Here is a 20,398-nt window from a genome sequence, read left to right as displayed (position 1 = left end):
AGGCATGCTTTGGGCCACCGATTGGGAGAGTCCATCAAGGGTTGTCTGCGATCACGTAGATGCCGGGAACCACATCTCAGCATTGGCCTCTTGTGGAACAATGGAAGAGGCCCACCTGTCCATCAAACCCTGTCAGAGGATTGTCCTAACAAAAGCCTGGAAAAGGCCAGTCCTTTTCCTGCAGATCCTGACAGCTCAGAGGAGGGGCACCTTACTAGCCTTGAGGAGTCAGGAAGGCAGCCTGGAGGACACGCCAAGCTGGGTTTTGAAGGATGCATAGGAGTTCACCAGGCAGACTCTGAATGGGGGTGGGTGGGAGAAGAGATTTTCAACGCAGGTGCGCTGGCTTGGAGAGAATGACAAATAGAATGATTGAGAGGAGAGGAAACAAGTGAAGGACAAAAGAAGAAGAGGAAAAGGAAATAGAGAAACGGCACAGAAGGAGAATGGAGGTTGGAATTGAACAGATCTGAATTTGAGTCTTCCATTTATTGCCTGCGTGATCCCGGCTGAGTCCTTTTTCCTCCGAGAGCCTTAGTGGAATAGCAACGCCCCCTGGTGGAACCGCCGTGGGTTTAGGGCTCACACACACGTCGTTCGGAGTGGTTCTGGGTGGCGATTTGCTGGTGATCTGGTAGCTGTTGTTGCGTCATCGTCCGCATCTGTGTCCCTTCGGTGTCTGACAGTGCCTGGCTGGGTGGGAGGCGACGTTGGAATGGCAAACCTTGGAGCGTTTGGTGCTGAGCTAGGAGCTCAGGCTCCTACCTGTTGGGGACGGGAAGGTCTCGGTGGGCGCCGACCGCTCAGGTGTTCCAGACTCTGCTCGCATGAGGTGGCAGGGACCCGACTGGGAGAGATGAGCGAATGGCACACGTGCCGCATCCGATACTGTCGTTACTTAAAATTCAGATCATTTCCTCGCTGTGGTTCTCCCCGAACGACTTTTAACTTTTGAAAAAATCCTGCACTAAAATAGTATTGATCTTGATGACTGAGGTTTTAGCATCCACTTACATTGGGTGCCAGCTAGTTCCAGCTTGAGAAGGAGACGTAAGAGTCCTGGAGACCTGGGAGGGGCTGCTCGAAGCAGCCCAGGCACAGAATTAGGGGCCTTGACGCTGCCTGAAATCACACTGTGGGCATCAAGGACAATTTAACCTCCACGAGGCACTTTTACAAATTGTGTTCGCAGACGTCATCTTCTATGCGCTTTAAAACAAGCTGGTGAGCGGGCAGGACAGAAGTCACGATGCTCATTTCACCTGGGGTGGGGACTTACCCCCCAGTCCATCCAACTTGCTCTGAGGAGGGCACCGTGCCCAAGTTGGACAGGCAGGGGACAGGCAGAGTCTGAGTGTCGGAGAGCGGGGGCCTCGTGGCCAGGAGACCCCAGGCTCTGCCGCCCCTCGGTCAATGCGTTCTCTCTCCCCCCACCCTCCGGCCTACAGGAGGATGATTTACCAAGGCAACTCAGTGAGAGCGTGGAGGACCTCAGCCTGGATTTGGGGGCCCTTCAGGGCAGCGAGTATCTCCAGGACCTGGGCCTCAGGGCCCCTTCCCACAGCCCGCCTGGGGAGGCCAATGGCAGCGGCCCCCCTAGCGAAGAAACTAGGGCAGACTCGCCCTTCTCCAGCCTGGCGGGGTCCCAGAGCCTGACACCACCGCGGCGCAGCTGGGAGAGGTCACGGAGCTGCTCAGATAGCTGGCGGAGGTCAGTCCCCTGCTGGCGCTAGGATATACCTCCAGGACAGGGCAGGGGTCCCGGAGGCCAGAGCCGGGTCCCAGGACACACTGCTCACTGCATCTGCATTGGTTAGCTCTAGGGGGAGCCCAAATGACCGTCTTCCAACACGCACGTGCATGCACGAACCTCATAGAGCCTGTGCGGGTGCACAGAGCGTGCACGCACGAGCCCAAATTGAAGACTGCACGCACACACTGCAGGCACACGTGAACCCACACGTGCATACTTGCCTTGGTACGGGTCACACCCATGTTCAACCAGCAGGTTTGCACACCCTCACCCTATCAGACCCACGCATATAAATCCACACATACGATTTGCACACCGCTTGCACACCTATGCAAAAAGCCACCCATGATCAAAACAGGTGGCTGTTCAACTGCATGCACCCCACAGTGGCAGCACTGAACAGTGGAGGGGGACACTTTAGCCACCCCAAATCCGTGTCACTCAACCCCTCCCAAGTCACCCCAAACAGATATCCAGTCTGTGCAAAAATGGTCTGAAATGCAAATGTAGCTTCAACAAATCTAACCAGGTTTCCCCTTTCCCCTCCCCGCTGCCGCAGACCCCTCTGATATTGGGAGGTCTGGACCCCTCTCTGTGGCCTGCCCACCCTTTCCTGTCCTGGAAGGGCCCCCTTGCAGGTTCCCTCAAGCCCCCAGATGCCTGGGGCAGCAGTCGGGTGGATAAGAACCACTGATACCCTAATACCCTCTCTTCTGCCACCAGGCTCAGCCTCGACGCTTCGCCTGTGGATGACGGACCTTGTCTCCCTCGGACACTGGCTAGTCTTGCTCTGAACCTGCCGGGAGAGGGGCTGAAAACGTGGACTCAAGGGTGTCTTCCGGGGGGCAGGACCCCAGCAGAACAGCCAGGCAAGGTGGGTGTAACCTGCAGCCACCCCTGACCATACCACACTTCTGGGCCCAGAAGCCAGCATTGTGGGTAGGAAGGACAGCTGTACCTAGAGCGGGTAGGGTGGGCACGGTTTGTCCGTGGTGTAACCCATGACTGGGACGTCTCTGAGTTCTGAGATTCCAGCCCAAGCCTGAAGGGCCCTCCTTGTGGCAGGCATTGTGGTAGACAATCCTTGGCCACGATTGCAATCCGTGGGCTGGAGACGGAAGGGAAGGGTGTCTTCTCCAACCTGTAGCTCCAGCTAGGTTTGGAGGATCTGTGTCTATGCTTGGGGTCTGCAGCTGAGGAAGGATAGCCTCAGACCTGAGATTCCGGCATGCAATTCTTGGGGCTGTGTCCTGTAGCTGGAACACCTTGGACTGTGACCACGGATGACCCTCGGGGAAATTCCAGGCTGTGGCTGGAACCCTGTGCCTCTGCTAACCAGGGCCGCAGCCCACAGCTTGGGGCTCCTCGGCCGGGACTGCAGCCCGTGGCTGGTGGGAGCCCCTGGCTGCGTGCGGCTGGAGGCTGGGGCTGGGATGAATGTGTCTCCCAAAGTTCTGTGGATGTGGCCATGGCTAGGAACCCTCAACCCTGGGCCCCAGGCAGCCTTTCCGGTTGAGTGAGATGCTTATTCCTCGCAGGAATGTAACAGCCACGAGAAAAGAGTGAGGTCACAGTCAGTTCCAGTGTCCTTTTATGAGATCAGCTCCCTGGAAATCTCTCCGGGTTTGGAAGGGCCCACTTCACCTGCTCAAGGTAGACCCGCCTGGGGGTTTCCCTCATTCAACCAAGCTGGGGAAAGGGGAGGCCGGGGGTGGGGGCTCCTCCTGTCCCCTGGGGCAGGAACTAAGCAGAATGCTGGGGGTCCCAGAGAACCCAGAGAGGGAAAAGGACCTTTGGCCTCTGCCCCTCCCCCTCTCCCCAGGGGCCTCCAGCCAGGGTGGACTGCCCCATTGCAATGACCTTGCTCCATCTCTTTCTTTATCTGCCTCTTTGGCTCTGAATTTCTGTCCTAAGATCTTGCACCTCTCTGGTGTCAGTCCAACCTGCTGTCTAAACCCGTAACAAGTCTCTGAGCCTCTGTGGCTCCCTTTCTAAGAAGGGGTCAAGAAGCGTATCTCAGGCCAGGCGCAGTGACTCACACCTGTAATCCTAGCACTCTGGGAGGCCAAGATGGGAGGATCGCTTGAGGCCAGGAGTTTGAGCCCAGCCTGGGCAACCTAGCGAGACCCCATCTCTACAAAAAAATAAAAAAGTTAGCCAGGCATGGTGGTGCGCACCTGTAGTCCCAGCTACTCAGATGGCTGAGGCAGGAGGATCGCTTGAGACCAGGAATTAGAGGCTGCAGCGAGCTATGATGATACCACTGCACTCCAGCCCGGGCTACAGAGCAAAACTCTTGTCTCGAAAAAAAAAGAAAAGTGTTATCTTTTTTAGAGAGTTCACTGAGCTCTGGCCTGTAAAGTGCTTAGCAGGTCGTGAGCATCCGTGAGATGCTGGGGACACCTCCATCCATCCCTGGCTCTCTGTCCTGTTCCCGTGTCTCCTCCCCGAGAGTGCAAGCCCGTCTGGACAGTCTCCAGTTCTGCAGGGGCCCAGGCAGGGTGGGGTCCGGGAGGGCTGGTCTTATGCCACTTACGCCACAGCCTCTCACATCTGTGCTTTCTGGGGTGCGGGGGGCTGTTTCCAGGCCTAGAACCCCCATTGCTGGAGTGCATTGAAAAGGACCACGTGGAGCCAGACCATGTGTGAGTGGCGGCCCCACAGCAGGGGAGGAACCCCACCCCCAACCCGTGCCCCAAGAGGACTGGCCAGGAGGTCGAGGCTGGGGGAGGAGGGGTGCAGGGGCGCAGCATTGCCGGCCCTAAGTGGCCTGGGCCAGCCACCATCCCACTGCCTGGACGAGGTTCTCCATGCAGCCACTGCGTGGAGATGGGTTGGGGGGTCCCAGTTAGGGTCTGCAGTAGGACCCGGGGCCCGGCCAGGCAATCCCAGCTCGTCTTGGGAAAAATGCATCTGCAGCCCAAGGTGACCGTGGGCTGCTTCGATCCCCCCACCCCACCCCAGGTTGATCGTTCAACAAGTGCTTCAAGAACTTCGGCAGTACCATGGGTAAGTTGGAAGCAGAACAGCTGTGAGGGAGCGGGTACGGGAGACAGGTGTAGGGCGGACAGGGAAGAATGGAAGAAAAGGGAGGACAGGACACGGATGGGGAAAGCTGCCACTAGCCCAGGGGATACCTTGGAGCAAATGAGAAAAGGTGCCTCTTTCCTGAGATACTGTTATCTGCTAGAAAAATTCTCCTGAGATGCTCATTTTTGTTCGGCCGAGACACGTTACTGCCCTCTGCTGGAAATCCTGGTCATAACATCCCCATACACAAGCCCGTAATGTCAAATGGGTGGGCGCTTAGACGTGGCACTTGGCGTGTACCTGTATGCCGAAGCCATACAGGTGGGGAGCTGGGGAGGGTCAAGAGAGGAGGTGACTTGGGGAGGGGGGAGGAGGCTGCAGACCCAGGTGTCTGTCCCCTCTGATCCCACAGGGCCCGGCAGAGGGCTTGCATGTCAGCCAGCCCCGGAGGAGCCCACTCGAACCTCACCTGGTTTGAGTTCCTGTCGGAGTAAGTACACAGAGCTGCGGCAGGTGTGGGGGGAGGTGGCACTGGATTGGAACACATGTTTGCTGATGGTCCCTTCTGCCCGGGCCCCTGCCCTGGGAGAAGGAGCTGGGGGCACCCCCATCAAGGCAATGATGGAGCCTGGCGGGGCTCTCATACACCCTGGGAGGAGAGCGGAAGACTTCCTGGAGGAGGTGACAGTTTGAGCAGGGTTCTGGTGGAAGAGAAGGAGTTTGCCAATATGTACAGATGAGGACGAAGGAAAGAAAACAGAACTGCCCGGCTTAGGCGGTGGCGGCAGGGAGGGGCTGGGAGGACAGCAGGTGGGAGAAGTCGGCAGAGGCCAGACCCCCTCAGTGAAGCCAAGGAGTACAGACTTTATCTTCAAGAATGGTGGGGTTTGGGGCATCACCAGTTCTGGTGACCACAGACAGGGCTGGGCGTCCCAGACTCCCTCCTTCTCTCTCTCTCTCAGTCGCTCATTCATTTAACAAACCTTTATGGATATTTGCAAAGTTCCAGGAGCCTCGAGGACTGGAGGAATGGAGTCTCCCTTCAGGGAATAGATTCTGCCAGGGCTGGAACCGTGTCTGACTTATTGGTCACTGACTTAATAGATATTTATTAAATATGACTGTGCCAGCCATGCAGGGGAGGCATGGCAGTGATCTGGCAGAACATTGGATGGATTTAAAGGCAAATTAGAGATGGAACAGGGGTGGGGTGGGGTGTGAATTTGAGGGAAGAATCAGAAATGAACAGAGGGCCAGGCTTGGTGGCTCACGTCTGTAATCCCAGCACTTAGGGAGGCCAAGGTGGGAGGATCGCTTGAGGCCAGGAGTTCAAGACCAGCCTGGGCAACATAGTGAGACCCCATCTCTACAAAAAATAGAAAAATTAGCCAGGTATAGTGGTGCACGCCTGTAGTCCCAGCTACTCGGGAGGCTGAGGCAGGAGGATCGCTTGAGCCCAGGAGTTGGAGGCTGCTGTGAGCTAGGATGACACCACTGCACTCCAGCCTGGGTGACAGAGTCAGACCCTGTTTCAAAAAAATACAAGAAGTGAACGGAGCCAGGATTTCCAGCCTGCAGAGGGACTGAAGCTTGAGATCATGTTGCATTCCCCTCTGCAAACCCAGTCCCCAAAGCTCGTGCAGCAGGAGGCCACAGGGAGACAGGTTCCAGGTGGATTCTGGGAGTGACCTGCAGGGTTGCCTAAGAATCGCCTGCAGCCCCCTCTAATGGACCTTCCCGCCACCCCCTAGGAGCGAGGACGGTGCCGGCAAGAACGAGAAGAGTGAGAAAAGCACAGGAGTGAAGCGTAGGCTGAGCTGCCTCCGAAGTCGAGTCACCAGGCAGAAGGAGAAGGTAAGGGGTGCTGGGCCGGGGGGGGGGGCCTCCCTCTTTCTTCTTGGCTTGGCAGGGTGCCCTTGACCCACGAGCCCTGGGATTTTAGCGCTAGGGGTGGGGCGGGGCTGGATGCACAGGCATAAGAGGACCAGCCCCTGCAGAGGCCATCCTAAGCCACACCTCCGTGCTATGCAGGTGAAGAGCCCAGTACAACTAAAGGAGAAAGGCCAAGATGCTCGGGAGAAGCGGGAGTGTGTCAGCGGGCACCAGCTGGTGCAAGGGACCTTCTTCAGCCACTCCAGCTGCTGCCCCTTGTGTGGCAAACCCTTCCTGAGCTCTGGTAAGCCCAGTGGCCCAATCCATCGCCCCTGATGGCAGCCACTCTCTCTTCCTCACTTCCTTTCAACCATTCCTGCGGTCTCCTTAGCTCGTTCCATTTCATCCTTGCCAGACGTGGGCAGACTTCAGCATCTCCGTGGAGCGACCCAGGGGATCGGTCCCTGAGGGCAGGGGCACTTTGGTTAACTCAGGGACTGGCGAAATTCCCCTTAACTCTCAGCTTTTTTTTTTTTGAGACAGAGTCTCACTCTGTTGCCCGGGCTAGAGTGAGTGCCGTGGCGTCATCCTAGCTCACAGCAACCTCAAACTCCTGGGCTCAAGCGATCCTACTGCCTCAGCCTCCCAAGTAGCTGGGACTACAGACACGCACCACCATGCCCGGCTAATTTTTTCTATATATTTTTAGTTGTCCAGATAATTTCTTTCTATTTTTAGTAGAGACGGGGTCTCGCTCTTGCTCAGGCTGTTCTTGAACTCCTGACCTCGAGCAATCCTCCCCCCTTGGCCTCCCAGAGAGCTAAGATTACAGGCGTGAGCCACCACGCCCGGCCTTAACTCTCAGCTTTTGCCATTGCAAGAATTCTCCTGAAAAGCCTGGACTTGGCCGGGTGAGAGTTTGCAGGGGCTGCTGCGACAAAGTACCACCACGCCCCGCAGGGCTTGAACGTCGGGGATTTATTGCCTCACATTTCTGGAGGCTGGAAGTTTGAGACGAAGGTGTCAGCAGGGCTGGGCTCCCTCTGAAGGCACCAGGGAAGGGTCTATTCCAGGCCTCTGTCCTGGCTTTGGGCAGTACCTTGTCCCGTGACCGCATAACTCCAATCTTCACACTGTATTCTCCCTGCGTGTGTGTCTGAGATCCAAACTTCCCCACTCTATAAGGACACTCGTCATGTTGGATTAGGGGCCCACCCTACGCCAGTGTGACCTCGTCTTATTTAATTACATCTGCCATGACCCTATTTCCAAATAAAGTCACATCCTGAAGGATCTGGGGGAGAAGGACTGTAACCGTAGGAACTGGGGGGTGGGTACAATTGAACCCAGAATAGGCGGTTTTCTGCCTCCCGGGGCTCTTGGTAGTTGTGGTGTGAGGGTGGCCACCGTCTCTGCTTAGGAAAGAGTACTGGATTCAAGAAATTCCCGATGGAGATGCCTCTCGTCATTGCTGGTATTTGGAACTTTGCCTTTTTGCGAACGAGCTCCGCTCTGAAGGGAATGGACAGGAGGTGGTGGCAATTGCTTGTTAGAAAAGATGTGCGTGCAGTTTGCAGCGGGAATCCAAACTGCGACCGTGGCAGGCAAGGCTCAGGCTGGTTCTAGGTTCCTGGACCTCTGCACTGTTGACATTTGGGGCTAGATAACTCTTTGTGATCGGAGGGGGCTGTCCTGTGCATTTAGAATGTTGAGCATCACCCTTGGCTTTCAACCACGAGATGCCAGTAGCAACCTCCCTTCCCTCCCTTCTCCAGTTGTGACAACCAAAAATGCCTCCAGACATGGCCAAAAGTCCCCCTGGGTGGGTGGAAGCAGAATTGCCCCAGGCAAGAATCAGTGGGGCTAATGAGATGGCGAACAGACCTCAGGATAAGCCTAGCCCATGCAGCGAGAGCAACGTCACCCACGGGCCACGTGCCTCTGAGTGACCTGAGCTGCAGGTTTTGCATTCCTGGACTTTACCTGCACCACACATGGGTATGTTCCTTCTTTCCCATACATCCCTCTTTCTGGACCACTGTTTTGCCAGCTGTGGGACTGTGGGTGTCCCACTGGTGGCTGCTGCTGTCAAGGGTGTTCCCTTTTGAGCTTTCCTTCCGTCGGGCATTCCCCAACTGGCTTTGGAACCTCTGAGCTGGCAGAGGCTGGCATGGGTTTTGCAAAGCGCACTGCCAGCTTCAGCATTTTGAAGTCTTTCATTTGAAGCAGCAAGTGGCTTCCTGTTTCTCCTGGCATCCTGCTCTCTTCTGCGGGGGTGGGGGGCAAGGTTTGCTGGATCTATCTTAGGCATCGGATTTAAGGGGAAGGTGGGAGGTTGGAAGAAGGAAGGGATGAAGTCAGAGATTTGGAAACAAAACTGTGCACAGAGCAGGTGCCGGAACCAGGCTGAGCTAGTGTTCTCCCTGGGAAGATGGATACAGACCCAATTCTATATTCTTCTAGCTTGTTAGATGCTTTAAATTTTGTTTTATTTATTTATTTAGAGATAAATAAATACTTATTTTTTTTAGAGATGTTTTATTTATTTATTTTAGAGATGGGGTCTTGCTCTGCTGTCCAGGCTGGAGTGCAGTGGCACAATCATAGCTCGCCACAGCTTCAAACTCCTGGGCTCAAGCCAACCTCCCGCCTCAGCCTCCTGAGTAGCTGGGACTACAGGTGCGAACCAACATGCCCGGCTAATTTTTTCATTTTTGGTGAAGATGGGGGTCTCACTACGTTACCCAGGTTTGTCTGGAACTCCTGAGCTCAAGGGATCCTCCCGTCTCGGCCTGCCATAGTGCTGGGATTACAGGTGTGAGCCACCATGCCTGTGCGATACATTATCTTTAATCGTCCTGTCTCCCCTAGTCTATCTGGTCTGTGAGAGTTTGTCTGTCTTGCCCTATTGTTCACGACTTCAAGATGGACAGTCTTGAGAACTACTAGCCAGGTATCTGGTACATTATCCCCCAATCTGGGTTTTTCTGATATTTGCTCATAATTAGACAGGGATTATGGGTTTTTGGAACCTTCTTGTCTCATCCTATCAGATGGGACATACTGTACACACGACATCCCTGGCGATGTTAACCTTATTCATCTGGTTAAGATAATGTCTTCCAGGTTACTATTTTTCCCTTTCTCTACTCCACTCTTTGGAAGTGAGTCACCATAGTGACTCTCAGAGTGGTGTGAATTAAGTTCTTCCTCCTGGAGACATCATGTGATTTTCAGGACAACGCTTTGAGATCAAGGAAGATTTGAGTTTGTGTAAAAGAAATGATGTGTTAGGCTGGGCGTGGTGGCTCGCACCTGTAATCCTAGCACTTTGAGAGGACGAGGTGGGAGGATGGCTTGAGGCCAGGAGTTTGAGACCAGCCTGGGCAACACAGCGAGATCCCAACTCTACAAAAAAACAGAAAAATCAGGCAGATGTGGTGGTGCCCGCAGTCCCAGCTACTTGAGAGGCTGAGGCAAGGAGGATCGCTTGAGCCCAGGAGTTTGAGGTTGCTGTGAGCTACGATGATGACTCTGTACTTCAGCCTGGGCGACAGAGTGAGACCCTGTCTCAAAAAAAGAAAGGAAGGAAGGAAGGAAAGAAGGAAGGAAGGAAAAGAGAGAAAGGATGTGGGTAGCACTTAGCATGGTGTGTCCCTCTGCTCGGACCATGCCCCCCCTCCACACCTGTGCCAGGGCCAGAACACCTGAGTCTCATTCCTAACAGGCTGAGAACAGGGACTCCCCAGCTATAACCCGCCACAGGCCTACCTGCCACCAGAGGCATTCAAAGCCAGACCTTACTGGCCATCCTGTAGAGGCAACGGCCTCACAGTAAGTTAAACAGAACAGAGGATGCGTCACACCTCAGGTAATTAGGGAAGGGGTCTCCATGGTAAAGCCCGGACGCTTTCTCAGCGACCAGCCCCATTGACCAAACACCGTTCCAGACGGTCCTGTTCCAGGGAGTGACCTCTGAGGTTCTTCATGGTCTGATCCTCTCTACCCCTCCACCCTTCCTTCTCTCCCACTACTCAGTGACCCTGAGGTCCCCTGGCTGCCCTTGCACACCACCTGTGTGTTGCTCATTCATTTTCCAGAACTCCCTCTGCTACATGACTCTGACCCTGTAAGACAAAGCGCAGCCCCACCCCCACCCCACCCAGGAATCCGGAATTAGGCTGGATGAGTCTAAATGTCTCTTTGGCCAGTTGCTCTCAGCTGAGGGCCATTTTGTTCCTGCCCCAGGGGACATTTGGCAATGGCTGAGGCATTTTTGCTTGTCAGGACCGGGGAAGCTACTGGCGTTTGGTGGGTAGAGGCCAGAGATGCTGTTCAACATCCTCCGATGCGCAGGACCCCCCAACCACCACCTGATTACTGCCTAACTGCCCCGCCTGTGGGGGACCCGGCCTGGACAAGTAGCCTCCAGGCTGGGATGTCTGATGGTTCCTGAGGGGATGCTGGTGCTGGGGGCAGCCTCTGGCCTGTCCACACTTGTCAAATAGCAGCTTGTGTGTGTGTGTGGGGGGGGTCCGGCATGTGTTTGGCATGTGTCTAGCAAGTGTTTCAGCACCTGTTTGGGAGCATCTGACAGCATCTGTGTTGGGGGTCTGTGGTGTGTATTTTGGGGTGTCTGATGGACCCAGGTGGGATGTTTGACATATTTTGTGACACCTGAAAGCTTGTTTTGGCTATCTTGTGGCACCTGCTTGGATGTCTGATATGTGTTTGGGGTATTTGATGGCACCTATGTTGGGGTGTCTGAGACCACCTGATGGGTACATGACTCATTTTTTTCCCAGACCCACCCTTCTGGAGTCTAAGCTGCCCCTTCGTCACAAGCGACAGACCCCACCCTCTTCATTTCTTGGACTGTTCCCCCTCAGGCTTCCCACCACCAGAGGCGTCCCCATTAGCTACCCCCAACCCCAAAGAGCCTCCAGGAGCCCGCTGACACTCCTCCTCCATGCACTCCTCGTGTTGATTGCGCCAAGGCACCCCCCAACCCCTCTGCGACCCCCGCCAAGAAATCCCCGAACCCTCCTGTCCTCCGCAGGACAACCTCTCCAGCCCCGCTAATCACTCAGGCCTCCGTTGACTCCGCCAATCCCGCTGATCTCACCTCAGGGCTCCCCCCAACCCCGCTGTCCCCCCAGGACCCCCAAATCTTAGGGTACCCAGGCCCTCATTGACCACCCCCCAAAATACCCCCAACCCCGCTGACCCGTCCCTGAAGGGTCGCCCCCACCCTCCCCGCAAGCACCTTGCCCCTTCAGTCCTCGCGCCCCCCCACAAGGCCGAGCGGACGCCCCCACCCCGTCCCTGGCGTTCAGTGGGATAACGCCAAGTCCCTCGTGCGACCGCCCCGCCCCCTAAGCCCCGCCCCCTTCCGGGACACGCCCCTCGCCTGGGGGCGGTGCTGCGCATGCGCCGCTTATCCCGCGGCTTCCCGCTTCCGGCTCCCATCTGCGGGTGACTGTGGATCCGGAGAGGCCCCGCGGAGGCGGTGCTGGCGGTGGCGGCGGCTGCCAGAGTAGCCGAGGAGTGGGCGGAGAGCGGCCTGCGGGCGACCCGGCCGAGGTGAGGGCGGCGGGGCGGTCCCGAGGAGAACGGGGCTCGGGAGGGAGGCCTCGGCTCCCCACCTCCCACCCGGGGCGGCCTGGGGCGCGGGACCTTCCCCCTACTCGGGGCTGCCTCGGGGCTTCCCGCCGGGCCCCGGTGCGCTCCCCCAGGCGGGTGGACGGGTGCTCCGGTTCAAGCTGCGCCTTCAATGCATGGGGGCTCCAGGTGGCCAATGCAGGGTGCAGGGGTGCAGACCATGCCCGGCGGCCCCGTGCGAGCCCCAGCCAGCCCTGGGGCGCTGCAGCCTCCCCTCCTCCAAGGGAGGCGAGAAAGGTCACTCGGGCTGCAGCCTGTGCTCCTTGTTCAGGAAGGAGCGCCTGGGGCAGGACCAGAGATGGAATGATACCCTCCACTGCACCCAACACGATAATACTTAAGGCCTTCCCAGGAGAACCTTCACAACCCGGAGCAGACGTCCTCCTCCCTGCCAGGGAGCTTTTGGGTACAAAAAGGTGCGAAGTGTGTGTGCTTTCTGTCTTTCTGACTCCTCTATTCCAGTTTCTTTTGTGCATAAAAACTCAGCTGGTGCGTTCATTGCGGACAGGAATGAGAAGCGTTTCCTTGGTCCTTGTGTGTTGTGTAACAGCTGTAATCTCTTTACCTGTCGCTCTGTTGAGATGGAAGCCGTAGAAAGGATGGCTGGCCGGGAGGGCAAAAAGTGTCTTGAAGTCTTACCAGCAAAGAACACAACTTTTCCTCCTTTACTCTGTTTTCGGGGACATGGAACTCCAGCCAGTAGCTTTGAAGGGCCCCTTCTCTTCTGGTTGACCAGAAAGAGTTCACCACAGTGTGGACAGCCCGATGGCCAAGGGCAATTGAGTTCTAGTCCCAATTCCACCACCTGTTAGCCATGTAACCTTGGGAAGCCTCAGTCTTCTCATCTTTGAAATGGGAATAAGGATTGGTAGGGGGTTCTGTGAGATAATCTGTGCAAGGTGCATGGCAGAAGTGCCTGGCATATGGTGAACACTCAGTCAATGTTGTATATCCTGTGTATGTGTGCATGCTCCCAGGATTGTATTTTGAGGTTGACATTCCAAGTAATAAAAGTCTGGAAAATTTGAGCATCTTGGTTGTTGTTTGGACTGGGCTTAGGTTTATGCGTTATCAATAGTTTGCTATTTCTGTGGGTCAACAAACTCTCCTGAGGGGAAAAAAAAAAATGAAGATATTTGTTCTAGAGGAGATAAGAGCAAACAGCTAGAAGGCATAATAAGTTTCATTCTTGCAAACATAATTCGTTTTGGTTTTGTATAGCTTATTTTTATTTTTTTCTGAAATTGGTGTGTGACTTTAATTTTTTTTAATCGACAGATAACATTGTATATATTTATTGCGTACAACATGGTGCGTTCTTGAAAAATGCAAGAGGAGTGGATGTTAAGTGCTCTCAACACAAAAATCATAACTATGTGAAGTGATGCGTTTGTTCTTAAGCTGGATTTAACCATTCTGTGATGTATATATCCTTCAAAGCTTGTTTTATTTTCAAATGGCATACCTTAGAGGAACGGGAAAGAGATTCTTTGATTGGTTTCTCTCTTTTTTTCTTGACTTGAGAATGCCCCTACTTTGAATTGTGCATGCATTGTTTCTGGCATCAGCAGTGGTATAATTTGCATTCTTGTCACACAGTAGCAATTACACGGCTGCAAAGCCATCGTCCACCAGGGCTGCGGTGACCAGCTCAGCCTCCCTAGATGTTTACCCACCACATGTTTAACATAGTTTTGATCCTGTGTCAAGGTCTCCTTCGTTGTCACTCATCCCGGGTCATGTTACCCGTTTCTTCAAACTCCATCTGTGACTTTCAAAACATTTTCCCCTCCAGTTCTCTTAAATAATTGAAAGCCCAGAGACCTTTATTAAGTCTAACCAATTGTGGTTTCTTTGTTATTTGTTAGGTGAACTTTCCTTTCCCCTCCTCCTCTGTTGGTCAAGAGCTACTGCGTTTTGAAAACCTTCTCTCCAGGTGCAAAACAATTCCAGTTGAGGCTCTAGAGCTGCCTGTAGGAATTTTTTTGTGGAGTAGGAATGTGGCCGACCAGGTGAGGGAGGAAAACTGGTTAAAATAATGTCCTCCTTGAGGTCTCAGTGACTCGACCCTTGCAGTTGGGCAGTTGGACACATTCTTTACTGTTCACATTAAGTTGTGTGTAAACCAAATTTAGCTTCTTTGCTTCTCGGCTTTTGTTTGTGGATAGAGACATAATTTCAACTGAGTAGAGAATTGTAGTTGATTGTGTTTAAACTATCAGACACACTGATTTATGATCGTATCTTGAAATAGAAATATTCTAAAAGTTTCACTAAGAGTATACATTTAACACACTGTGGATCATTACATTTTAAATTCATGTCACTTTTTTTAATAATATAGCAGCATTATTGAGATATAATTTGTATATCATAAAATTCACCCTTTTAAAGTATACCATTCAGTGGTTTTCAGTGTATTCACAGAGCTGGGCAGCTGTCATGGGTAGCTATGAAATAATTCCAGGATGTCTTAGCAGCTCGCCATTCATGCGTGTGGGTTTCAGGAGGAGACAGAATCAAAAGAAAGATTCAGGTCTGAGCCAGCGACCCCTCCATTGCAGCGTGGATGGGAGCAGGGAAGGACCGACATCAAATTACTTGGCAGGAATCTAGACTCATCCTGCTTTGCAAGGACATCCAGCGACGTGCTGTTTACGGATAACTCTGATTTGCTAAGATTTATTAGAAGAGTGAAATTGTGTTGAGAAAGAATAATAAATCAAGAAGTCATTTCCGGTAGGGCTTAGCAGTCTCCGTAGTTGCTTTTCGAGGGTAAAATGGACGGTGACTGACCGGATACAATGGACAGCCAGAATTTAAGCATCCTTGGCTGTTAGAAGCAGTGAGGGAGTGAGCTCTGCGGTGCTCACAGTGCCAGGTGTGGTGGCGATTCGTGGTGGGTCCTTGTGACTCTTTGTGGTATCCACTTGGGGGCTCCTAACTAGAGATTTTTAAGAGTGATGGGAAGATGGAAAAATTGGGTGCTTCGTACACTGCTGATGGGGATGTAGAATGATACAGCTGCTTTGTGAACCGGTCTGGCAGTTCCTTAGAAGCTTAAACGTAGAATTAACCTGTGACCTAGCATTTCCGCTCCTAAGTGTATGCCCAAGAGAAATGACAATATGGGACTATATAAAAACTCATATCTGAATGTTCATAGCAGCATTGTTCAGAATAGCCAAAAAGTGGAGACAGCCCACATGTCCATCAGCTCAGGAATAGATCAGTAAAACATGGCCCATCCACACAACGGAATATTACTCAGCAATGAAAAGGAGTGAAGTTGTATGATTCCATTTGTAGCAAATATCCGGACGAGGCAAATCCATACAGACAGAAAATGGATTTGCGGTTGCCAGGGGCTGAGCAGGGGGTCATGAATGGGGAGTGACTGCTGATGGGGATGGAGCTTCTTTTTGTGGGTGATGAAGACATTCTGAAATTGATCATGGTGTTAGGTGTACAACTCTTTGAATATACTAAGAGCCGTTGAATCTGACCCTTCCAAAGGGAGAATTGTGTGATATGTGAATTCTGTCTCAATAAAGCTGTTAAAAAAGAGAGAGATGAGATGAAAACTAGTAGCACAGTGGCAATGGCTCTGGGCATGGGACAGGATTTTAAAGAATGGATTGAGACTGGGTAGCGGGAGGCATGTTAGGAGATGGCCCGGACAGACACAGGACAGTATGAAGAGAGGACAGAATCCAGACAGAGTTAAAGGTAGATGCGGTGGGGCTTAGTTGGCAGTGTGGCAGAGACGAATCTCTTCCAATGGCTCCAGCAGGTGTGGGGTCCTGGCTGGGTAGATGGTGAGGCCACAGGTCATCAGCCAGTAGAGCTCCACTGATGCAGCGTAAGCTCCCTGCAGCTTGTAAATGCTGCTGTCCATTGCCATGACTGCCTTGGACCCCTCTGTAAAGTTATCTTGAGCCGGGTGCCATGGGTCACACCTGTAATCCCAGCACTTTGGGAGGCTGAGGCAGGAGGATCGCTTGAGATCAGGAGTTCGAGACCAGCCTGAGCAAGAACGAGATCCCATCTCTACAAAAAAAAAACAAAAAACAGAAAAATTAGCAGGGTATGGTGGTGTGTGCCTGTTGTCCCAGCTACTCGGGAGGCTGAAGCACGAGGATCACTTGAGCCCAGGAGTTCGAGGCTGCAGTGAGCTATGATCGCACCACTGCACCCCAGCCTGGGCAACAGAGCGAGATCCTATCTCTAAAAAATAATAATAATAAAAATAAAAAGTTATCTTGCACTGGAGAGATAAAAAGCTGTGTCCCTTGCCCCTGGATCAAGCATCTCTTCTCCCTGCCTCCACCCCATGCCAAACTCTTTCAAGGCTCAAGAACACTAAAGGGTAGCCCTTCAGAGCCTGTCAGGGACCCTGAGGTTATAGTGCTTTGGGGCAGAAGGAGAGTGATCTGTGTTTAGGACACAGTCACCGCCTGCCAGAGATTGTTGGGAGAGGAAGGAACAAGGAAGAGAACCCGGCAGCCGAGTGACTCGCGATCCACCCAAATGAAAATGGAGCAAACCTGACAGCAGAGCGTGGTCGGGTCGACGTGCTTATGTAACTAGAGGCAGAAGCCGCTGGCGGCTCCCGTGTCCTTGCAGTTCTCGGGCCTGCCCTGTCCACTCCCAGCAGGCAGCAGCCATCTTGTCCCAGCCCCGGCACATTGTGCATAGAGGGTGGAGTGTCCCTGCAGATATAAGAGGACACAAGCGTCTCTCCTCTGATCTGTAATTTATAGCCGGCTTCTCACACCACTTTGGTCTTGTGACACCATCGTGACCGGTGTGGTAGGCAGAATAACAGCCCCCGAAAGACAGCCACCTCCTGACCCCCAAGAACCCAAATCTGTTCCCTTACACTGCAAAGTGGACTCTGCAGATGGGATTGAGTTAAGGACCTCGAGATGGGAGGTCATCCTGGATTATCCGGGGGGCCCAGTGTCAGCACAGGGTCCTCCCACGAGGCCCCTTCTCCGGCCCGTGAGCTGGGCCCCAGGAGCACAAAGGTGGCAGCACACAGTGCCAAGGGGAGCTCCGGTGCCCTTCTCTGGTGTGGGAGATGCCCCTGAAACTCTCTCCTTCTCGGCTTCCTCATCTGTAAAACTAGAAACCTAGCAATGCTTCTTATGTCATAGGGTTATTATGGTTTGTGGAGCGCTCAACGGTGGGAGGGTGTGTTCCTTCCTTCATTCATTCATGGTTTAAAATAAACTTCCTTACCAATGAAGTGCAACCACAGCAGTTGCTTCCAGAAATCTGAGGAACAGTTGTGAGTCACATCTTATAAATGTGCGCCTTTAAATCGGCTCTCTCTGGCTTGGAGGGTCAGAAAGATAAAATCCCTCTTGGTGTGTCTCCCTATCCCAGAATTTTCCAAAAGCTTCAGTCAAAGGGAACGGTGCCCCAGCGTCCCCACCTGCTGGGGACAGGCCCGTCGTCCACAGAGTCTGCCTTGCTGCTGCTTTTTAAAAGTGGGACATTATAATTCACATTACGTAAAATTCACCCTTTTACAATTCAGTGGTTTTTAGTGTAGTCTCAGAGTTGTGCAGCCATCAGCACTGTCTAGTTCCAGAACTTTTTCGTCACAGCCCGTGGCTGTCACTACCCACTCCCTGTCCTCCCAGCCCCTCGCAGCCCCCACCCTGCTTTCTGTGTCTGGATTTGTCTGTTCCGGACACTTTGTATCCGTGGAGTCCTACAAAAGGAGCCTACCGTGTATTCGGCTTTTGGCGTCTGGCTACTTGTGTTTAGCATGAAGTTTGCAGGTTCATCCACATTGTTGCCTGAATGTAGCTATTTTTAATCTGTAACAATAGAAATGTTGAAGCTATAGTGGAGTGAGGGGGACCATGCCAGGGGCTGTCCTGGGGGCCGTTTCACTCAGTTGGACTGACCTCGTGTCCTGATTCTTGTAGATTTCTTCGTCCTGGCTCTAGGGAAATGGTCGGTTAGTTGGTTCATCAGATGCTTGAGGGGCAACACTGAGCATCCCTGTCCCAGAGATTTTACTAATGAAGATACCTTGACAGCGGCCTCTGGGAGTCTTTGAAGCTGCCTGAGACCAGTGCGTTTCATTTTGACTGTGACCGTCACAAAAATGAACATTTGGCACAGTGACCCAATAAGCACGCACACGACAGGACCCGAAGTTTTACCAAAGAACGTTTATCTTCATTATGCACAATAGACTCTGGTATTTTCCGTGCTATTTTATTTTGTGGAAAACGGTTTTCCCAATGGACTGAAGGGTCACAGGCCACAATGTCAAAGCGCCGCCTCGGTATCCCAGCACACTTAGGGAACGTTTAGAAAACGTGGAGCGCTTGATGCCACAGTGAATAGCTTTGACTTTCAAGGCACTTTGTTTCCCAGGGCTGATGTAGCAGAGCGCCACCAACGTGGTGGTTTAGAGCAACAGAGATGGATCCTGTCACAGTTCTGTTAAGACCTGAAATAATGAAGGTTTCTGCAGGGCTCCCCCTGAAGATTCTAGGGAAGAATTCTTCCTCTCCTCTTCCAGCTTCTAGAAGGTGGCCCCAGGCATCCGTCGGTGGCTTGTGCCCGCGTCACTCCACTGTCAACCTCCAGGGTCCCTTGGCGTCCTCTGTGTGCTTTTCTCTGTGTCTGTGTCTCTCCTTGGCTCTCGGGCTCACCCTAAATCGAAATTTCATCTTGAGACCCTTAACTCACGACCTCCGCACAGGTTCTGTTTCCAAATAAGGCCGCATTCTGAGGTTCTGGCTAGACGTGGATTTCGGGGCGACACTACTGCAGCCACCACGGGAACCTTCTCTTTCTAGTGACTTGCAAATGAGAACAAGTTTACAAGGTATCACTGCTAATCTCTTAAGTTCTTTACAACACATATCATTTTCCCATGTTCTGAAGTTAAAGGAAGTGTTGAACATTGGCTTACTCTTGAACCGGTTAATTGCAGAAAGGAAAAAGGGAGTTGCAGGAGAACTCCTAGGTGATTTTTAGAAAGCTTCTAAACCTGAAGTCTCTGTGAATATAATTTGCTATAAAGTATATATAGGTGCCTGATATTACAAGCTATCAAATGTTTGGCCGTTCGCCTGTGCTCTGTATTGATCTACTTCTTCCCCACGCATTCAAACACCACCTTCCTCAAATGCAAAAGTTTTGTGGATTTAGAGAAGGGGGAAAAATATCGTACCATCTGCACCTACCCCTGCACCTACTCGACAATCTGACCTTGAGACACGGGACACATTAAAATATATTCAAGCTCACACCATTGCAGTTCTAAAAGGAATACTAATGAAGGTCTTCGAAAGGTTCTGGAATTTTCCTGATGTAGGAGCTGGTTGCTGACTTGCATTAATAGCTATTAACCGGCGTACATAGGATGGTAGGGACCTTGACATGCTCAGAAACCAACCCCGTTGCTACCTGTTTGCTCCCAGCATAGGCTATTTTAGGGCTCTGGAATTCAGTAATGACTTGGCATAGTTAATTCACTTTGCGGCTTCCCTTATCCCAGTCCTTTCTGCATGTCAGGGGTAGCAATGAGAGTTCCCATGCCGCTTGGGCTCGGCTGGGTGCCTTTTGATTCTTGGGAATAGGCCCTCCCTTCCAGAACAAACCAGTTAGATATGGTAGTCTGGGGATCGGCAAACTTTTTTCCGTAAAGAGCCAGGTAGTAAATATTTTAGGTTTTCCAGACCACACAGACTCTACTCAACTCAAAAGCAACCACAGATGTGTGAGCAAGTGGGCATGGCCACTTTCCAATAAAACTTTATTGACAAAAACAGGTGGCCAGCCCACAGCCCCTGCAGTAGACTAATAATTTTTACAGTTGTGTTTCTGTGGCCATGACTGTCTGACTTTGTAAATTCGGTGAGGGACACAAGTTGGAGGATAGGAGACCCTCACCTGTCTCCCGAGCTCAGCAGGTGTTCCTGGTGTGCCTCTCTGTCCATGGTGCTTGGAACAGGCTTAGCAGTAGCTCCCCCTGAGGGGACACTATGCTATGGTGCCTTTTGTAGGGGGATAATGATCTCTCGTGGTATTTGCAAATGGCAGCGGGGG

General features: G+C 52.6%; 1 protein-coding gene across 1 annotated transcript in view; it reads left to right on the top strand.

Annotated features, from left to right (window-relative positions):
• Positions 1–4,347: 4,347 nt before the first annotated feature.
• ARHGEF18 (Rho/Rac guanine nucleotide exchange factor (GEF) 18) overlaps positions 4,348–20,398 on the top strand; it is a 73,095-nt gene continuing 57,044 nt past the window's right edge. The window contains exons 1-5 of the mRNA XM_012641503.1: positions 4,348–4,398; positions 4,718–4,762; positions 5,196–5,273; positions 6,535–6,637; positions 6,815–6,959. Of these exons, the coding sequence (XP_012496957.1) occupies positions 5,215–5,273; positions 6,535–6,637; positions 6,815–6,959 (307 nt within the window). The 5' untranslated portion in view covers positions 4,348–4,398; positions 4,718–4,762; positions 5,196–5,214. The remainder of the gene's footprint in view (positions 4,399–4,717; positions 4,763–5,195; positions 5,274–6,534; positions 6,638–6,814; positions 6,960–20,398) is intronic.

This window comes from Propithecus coquereli, unplaced genomic scaffold, assembly GCF_000956105.1.
Source record: "Propithecus coquereli isolate 6110/MARCELLA unplaced genomic scaffold, Pcoq_1.0 Scaffold164, whole genome shotgun sequence".
In the NCBI taxonomy this organism is placed as follows: Eukaryota; Metazoa; Chordata; class Mammalia; order Primates; family Indriidae; genus Propithecus; species Propithecus coquereli.
Note: the sequence above shows the minus strand (reverse complement) of the source record. Positions and strands in the feature narration are given on the sequence as shown.